This window comes from Ischnura elegans, chromosome 2 (genome assembly GCF_921293095.1).
Source record: "Ischnura elegans chromosome 2, ioIscEleg1.1, whole genome shotgun sequence".
Lineage (NCBI taxonomy): Eukaryota > Metazoa > Arthropoda > Insecta > Odonata > Coenagrionidae > Ischnura > Ischnura elegans.
Window position 1 is genome coordinate 31,516,988 of NC_060247.1, and position 7,284 is coordinate 31,524,271.

General features: G+C 39.1%; 1 protein-coding gene across 2 annotated transcripts in view; it reads left to right on the forward strand.

Annotated features, from left to right (window-relative positions):
- Nucleotides 1-6,094, forward strand: part of LOC124153535 (F-box only protein 5-like) — a 28,552-nt gene extending 22,458 nt beyond the window's left edge. The window contains exon 4 of one of the 2 annotated variants that reach the window (XM_046526762.1): nucleotides 5,685-5,854. In XM_046526762.1, coding sequence (XP_046382718.1) covers nucleotides 5,685-5,724 — 40 coding nt within the window. In that variant the 3' untranslated portion in view covers nucleotides 5,725-5,854. Of the gene's footprint in view, nucleotides 1-5,684 lie in introns of both variants that reach the window. The other variant, XM_046526763.1, reaches the window with a different exon arrangement.
- Nucleotides 6,095-7,284: the final 1,190 nt, after the last annotated feature.

The following is a 7,284-nucleotide window of genomic DNA, read 5'->3' on the forward strand; positions in this document are numbered from 1 at the left end:
CCTCAATCACTTTCTTATCAAGTAAAGATTGGATGTGCTTCTTCATTAAATTTGCCTTTGGAGGTGACAATGAATAAGGATGGGATCGAATCGGAGTAGAATCTAGCAGTTCAATTTCGTAGGTCATAACAGATGTGACCCCCAATTCTTGAGAAATCACATCAGGATACTTTGACAATAAACCCTTCAACTTATCACACAGCGTGAATTCAGTGGACGACAGAACATGTGATTCGGATGAGTTACTAACTGGCGCCGATTTAAACGCTTCGCAATTGTCCGTAAAAGAAAAAAGAGAATTCGGGGCAATTTCAAAACTGACGTTCGCCGGACGAATAATCATCTTTGAATTACAAATGAAATCCACACCCAGTAACACGGGAAACGGGATTTTAGCTAGATAAAACACGTGGTTCCAAGAAAACTTGCCTATTTGAACCTTGAGTGAGACAGAGGAATTAATATGAAAAGGCTGCCCCGACACAGTGATTAAATCGACGTCAACATTCTTACGAATAACCTTTCTCCGGCAACATTTCAGAGAAGCAAAGAAATCTTCATCACACAGTGAAACTGAACACCCAGTGTCAATTAAAGCCTGGCATGGCATAGAATGAAGATTAATAGATAATATTGGCAATCGAGTCGAACACTTGTCACGGACGCTCATCAAACTCACGGCAGGCTGAGTAAAGCGTCGTCTTTTGCGACACTCGTTCACTTTGTGGCCAGGTTTATGACAGTAAGAACAATTAATAGGAAAAGAAACTTCCCTAGGCGCACTGGAAGAGGCAACAGAAGACGGATTCCTAGAGATACGATGGAAAGTGTTGGAATATTCAGCACAGTCCATTAAATGTTTAGAAGCCTGCGTGATAACAGAGTCCAATTCTACAAATGTGTTAGGCTGATTTGAGAACATAATTGCAGATTTTGTTAAAGGATTTAACCCTTGAATAATGAGTCGCACAATAGAAGACTCGGAATACTGCAAACCCAGCACCTGAGTGGCATTACGCACAGAACACACGAAATCGTGGGGCGTTTCGCGAGGGAACTGAAATCTTTTAACTTTCGTAGTGATCAAACGATCAAACTCTCTGTCACTAACAATTCTAGCCCAAACTTTTTCTGTGATTTGAGACCATGCGAGATTCAAGTTTAACATAGACAACCAAAAATGACGAGAGCTGGCAGGAAGTTTAGATACTACAAGGTACAATAACGTTGACAGAGGAACCAAGGACAAAGAAACGATTTCATTAACTTTTAACATGAAATTAAACCAATTCTCACTGTTTGACACTTCAAATGGCGGAAAATCACTGAGTAATTGTTTGACAATCACTAACCCTTCAGAAACTGGCAATGTCTGAGAAGCAGACATTTCGTGAGAGACGTGAAAATCACTGCTTTCCTCGTGCGTTGGGCGAGGTGGAACCACTTCTAAAGAAGATTCCCGTTCATTATTAGAAACTTCACTTCCTACGGACACATTAGCCGTACCCCTGGCCTTACGATCCTCGCCCGTGGTTAAATAAGTTTTTTCGTACGGGTTGTCAGTATTACCTCCAGGCATTTTGAGAAGTGAAGTGACGACAACGAGAAAAAGAGAGAGAAAGAGCGAGATTTAAAACTATCTATCTCTGCTGGAAGAGTCCAATCACCAAAAATAGTGCGAGAATAACGAGCTGCTATCCAAATTATCAAGAACATTACGAGCATTACGAACATTAATGTCAAATGGCATATGACCACGAGGAAAAGTCGGCAACACTAGTCACGTAATCCCACACGAACCAAAAAGCACTTAATGGAACATAAAATAACTCACTTTTAAGAGAAGAAACAACCAGAAACTGCAAAAAGTGGAGAAATAGTGGAGAAATGTCACCATTGTCCAGCACTCGGGAGACCTCGACGAAAGGACAGGAAATCGAACCACGCTCTGCTACCAAAATGTGACGTTACGTCGTAAAATCTGGTTGATTTTTCACGTAAGTCCAGACAAGGGAAATACTCCAACCGTCGGTCACATGCTGGATCAGGGTAAGACTCCACAAACAGAAAAAACAGCTCACAAGAAAAAGGTAGCCAAAAACAATTTACGAGTTATTACCGTACGATATCTATTCAAAGTAGAGTATTCAAAAAATCAGAAGTATTACAGAAAACAATGATAGTAAATTCATGATCCCAAAGGAAACATTACCAGCAGAAAATTGCTCTAAAAATCTCATGGCTCACAAGACATGTGACTCCCAGCAGGTCTCGACCAGAAAGAGGGCTTGCCTATGCAAGGCGAGACAGCATTTGAGGGGAGGGCTTCTTCCAGGGAGTGGAGGGGTAGCCAGGCGAATTCAACAACCGCCCACTGATGCGTCACTGCCCCTGCAGAAACGGCCGCTCCACAAAACACCATTCCCTGGTTTTGAGACAACAGCCAGCACCCAGAATTTTCCCCTCAACTTCTGGGTTGAGACATCAGAGGAATCGTTCATTGGAACACATGGAGGGGAAGGAGATACTGGGGTGAGGTGTTGGAGGGAGAGAGAGTTTGTGATAGGACAATGGTAAAACTTCTCACTCCAAGTGCAATACTAAGGCCTTAGCACCGATTTCCCCTTGCTTGCCAAGGAGAAGTATTTCTCCGCAGTAGTCCTATATAAGTCTTGCATTGCAGGTAGGCTGGTTCGGAGGCTGGTTCGGAGGCTGCTTCGGAGGCTGTTTCAGAGACTGTTTCCAGAGACAGGATTTTCCAGAGACAGGATTTTGCGAGACAGGGCACTTTGCTACAGGGACCCTTTGCGCAAAAAATCCTTTGCGCGAAAAAACCTTAGCGCGAAAAGTTCTTGGCGGGAGAAGTTCTGCGGATAAGTTCGGAGGAAGTTCGAGGAAGTTCGAGGAATTTCTGGGGGGGGGGGGTACCAGAAATTTTGGGGGGGGGGGGGACACTAAAAAATGCCACATACCTGTGAAATAAAATTTATTTGAACTCAAAAAGTTTCTTTTCGAATGCTTTCTTAAGTTTTTTTCTAGTTACACGGTAGTAGAACTAGTTTCTAGTTCTACTACCTCTTTCATTCTCCAGAGAACTTAACTCTGTTTCAGGATATATTTTACAGGCCTAAGATTTCTGTGTTATTCTTTTCTCTTATTTCTAGGATAGCAGAGCTGATCAACGTCATTTATGCATATGTACTTGCCATCTATTACCATGTAATTTTACTTTTCCATTGCTTTTCTTTCAGTGTCATTCTTATCTTCCCTCTGCCATTTAACCTTGCAAGATGCTCAGTCACTTCAAGAAATTTTGGAAAAAGTTTGTGGCACTACCTCAACTTCTCACAGAAATTTACTTTCCCAAACGCCTTTTTTTCTTTGTGATATATACAATAAAAGTTAATCACGTTAAAAGTTAATAAAAAAGATAAAAAGTTATCACCGCGGCTAGTCCCGGTATACTTTGAACCAGTCTAGAGCGAACACCTCTTTGTGTTCTATGTCCGGGCCTGCTCTCCGGCTGTGGCGCTGTGCGCACGAATTGGACTGCTTGTGGCATCATATGCTCTGCAGTCCAGCAACCTCTTGTCCGGTAGTGTCCGAAAATATCCACAGGGAAGAATGACGCTTTGGTAGCTTAACTGGCTAAAGCACTCGACCGGAAATCGGGGGATCCGAGTTCGAATCCCGGTCAAGGCGAATGATTTTTTCTCTGTGGATCTTTCGCACAATATATACTCAATTTGCATCTGAGCTTACCTTTCTAATATAACATTTTCCTGTAAGAACTGAAATGAATATTGAGACAATGGATTCAGGCCAACCTTGGGGGGGTCCATAAGCAGGGGGGAAATTTTTGAAAAACAGGGTACTAAGCAGAGGGTTTTAAACTAATTTTAACACTTTTCATAATCAAAAATACTTCATTTGCTAAAGAAATATTTGGTAAATTCATGATTTTTCAATATTTTGTTTTTTTATATGAAGGAAAATAATTGTGTCTTTGTATACTTATTTTATTGGCAATGAGTGACATCAAAGTTAGGAATTTGGGCAAGGGTTAACATATTTGTCAGTTTGTAACCAAGGACAACAAACGGGCAAGGGAAACAAAATTCCCTTGAGAAGTGGAAGTGGCACCACCAACTCGCCGGCCTCGGTGGCGGCGGGGTAAAGTCCTCGTCTGACAAACCGAAGGTCGCGGGTTCGAGTCCCGCCTGGGTAGGATGCTCTTATCCAGGGCATGGGCGTGTGTGAATATCCTTCATTGTTAACTGTTAATTCCCCATTGTAAAGGCCGTTGTGCTGTTTATGGGGTAATGGAAATAAATAAATAAACTTGTCCTAAAACTTTTGACAGTAATGGTTGTCGTTAGACCTATGTCTACATTCACCTTACTTCTCTGTCTCATTACTCTTTTCCTCTCCTCTATTCTAGCTTCCTCCACATTAATTTTTCAAAAGGTGCTGTTTCAATTACATTGTTGCAACTTGGAAAATATTTTCATAATTTTTAAACTTACGCATAATTCTTAGAAATTTTGTTTTCAGAATGTAATCCGGATTTAACAAATTTTTATATGTAATGCATATTCAAATTCTGAAATTGTGGAACTGATTATGAGGAAAGTCATCGGAATCCAATCAATTTTTATTAGAAAGTGGAAATAAAAGGGTCTTTCTATTGATGTGGTCTGTGTATCAGCTTTGGTTAGGCTACATGAGTGGACATGCTCCACACTGAATGAGTAGCATGGCCTGATTTGACTCTGGGAAGCAGATGGTGAAGGGTTGAAATGACTTTTCTGTAGTAATCATTGATCTTGAAAAAATGATTATTTGTGAAAACCATAGTACACATGGGATAGAAGTATATTAGATAGAAGAAATTTTAAACTTGGTATACCTTTTCATATTGATTATGGAATGGAATCTTACTGATTTCTTCAGTTTATTCTTAGTTCAATAATTCTTGGTCACAACTCATTGTGGTCAGGAGGGGCAGATTGTAAAGGCCGTTTTACACGGGGCACGGAATTGCGCAGGTTAGAGCTGCATTAATTTCTAAAATGGCGTGGAATTGTGCGAATGCATGAACGAAATTAGAACAGGGGCTATTTTGCCGACTCGCATCCACGCATTCTCGCATGTGTTCTAGCAATTCACCGATTTACACGACGCAATTTAGATTGCACCTTCGCACGTATGTCAGATTGCGCAATTCCGTGTACCGTGTAAAACAGCATTAACATGCAAATCTCGAATTATTAACCCACAGCATAGATAGTAGTTTTACAAGAGGAATAAAACTAGTGTGTACTTATTTATCAATTTAAATCAAATTAGCATAAAATAATCCAAAAGCAAACTAAATTTTATGGACAGTATCCTTTGAACATCACTTAATGCTGAGGAGTCAATGACCATTTCCTTTTAAATTACTTGATGCAGCTTCTGAAAGGAGCAGATCGAGGAATATTTGTGTGCCAAAATGAAGTGGTTACGGAAAATAAATCAATGAATGCATATTGACTGAACTGTCTTCCTTAAATAACTGGTCCATGACATTCCTGCTGTTTGTTGATGAAATAATATGTTTTTATTTTGTATGCTTGTTGCTATTTGCGATTCGGAATAAAATCTTGCTTAAAAATTTTTTTTATCTTACTTCACAATTACAGGAGGGGCTACGGGTGGATGGAAATGAATTTCAGCATTTGAAACCATGCCCACATTGTAGTTTCCCATCCCTGGTTGATGCAAAACTCAATGTAGGTGTGTGCTCGAGGCTTGGATGTCAGTTCAGGTTTTGCACTTTATGCCACTGTTTGGAGCACACTATGCCCATCAACTCTCATTCGGCCTCGCCTCCAAGGTACATGGCTTGCCCTTTTGCTCCAAAGGCTGCCTCTCCTCCATCTCCCCCTCGGCCTATGCTTCTAGCCACCAGAAGACAGCTGAATTTAGCAGCTAGCAAGAGAAGTAAAAGGAATCTTCGCAGACTGTGATGCCATCCTCTTTGAAGATAATGTATGTGAAAGAATTTGTGATTTTTAGATGAACTTTTTTAGATGAAGTTTCCACGGAAGAAACTTCGTTGAAGTTGAGAATCCATGCACAAATTCTTAATTTTCGTTAGTCTGCTCGCTACCCCGAGAATCTACCTCTTCTTCCACGCCTATGATTCTTTTTGACTTGTTTAATTAATACTGAGAGATATATATACACATCTTGATTAAATTTAGTCAGTACTTGATCAATAGCTGACATGAATACCATATGCCTTGTAAATTGTTAATAATTATTGGAAAATCGAGGAAATTAGTGCAATCTATTGTTATTTATGTAAATCTTGTTCAATTTTGGAGGATCCTTTATTGATGATTAATTATGGACTGATAATATTCACAAACATGGAGGGTTTAAATGGAGAATTAATAATGCCAATGTATATTAATTAAGTGAGACACATATTATGCTGAATATTTTTGCTGCTATTTTGATAACTAATAATTATTTAGTGAATAACCGTATATTTGAATAACCTTGTATTTATTGTTTATATAAATTGGGATATATATTTTGTTGGTCGACCCTAACTTTCTCTTGGGTTGCAATATGAATTTTGGGTAGAAGTTAAAACCCATTTTTGTCAATCGTTGATTTTTGATAAGGTGGTTGAACCCAACTAATGGGACAACCCAGGGTTCTCATGAACCCAACTGCTTTACCAACCCAATCTTGCCCATTTACTAAGTGGTTGGTTATTGTATTGCCTTACTTGGTTTTAAAAACCACAAAATATCTCTGATGAGAGAAGGAACATTTGAGTTTGGTAAAGATATCCTGGTGTTATACCAATAAAAATCTTCCCAGTTCCTTCTAGTCGCTGATGATAATTATTTGTAATTTTGATTCACTGTACACCGAAACAAGCATCACATTATGACACGTTGATTATTAATTTTATTTTCTTGCTATGTAATACTAAATAATTTACTCTATATCATTAAGCATTATTTCTTGTCTCACTCTTGTAATTATTTCATGTTACTCACTTAAGAATTCTGTTGAATTCCAAACATCACTCCTGAGGTTATTATTTACAGAGTGATAAAAATGTATGTTCTTGTCAAAACTATTTTTTGAGTGATATTTCTTGAAAACTATTGTCTCAATCAATAAACTTTTTATATTCAGTTCAATTCTAACCACTGAATAATGGTTTTTGTGAAATTCATGGGGTTTAAACAGTGGGGGTTCATCCAGTGAAAACCAGTG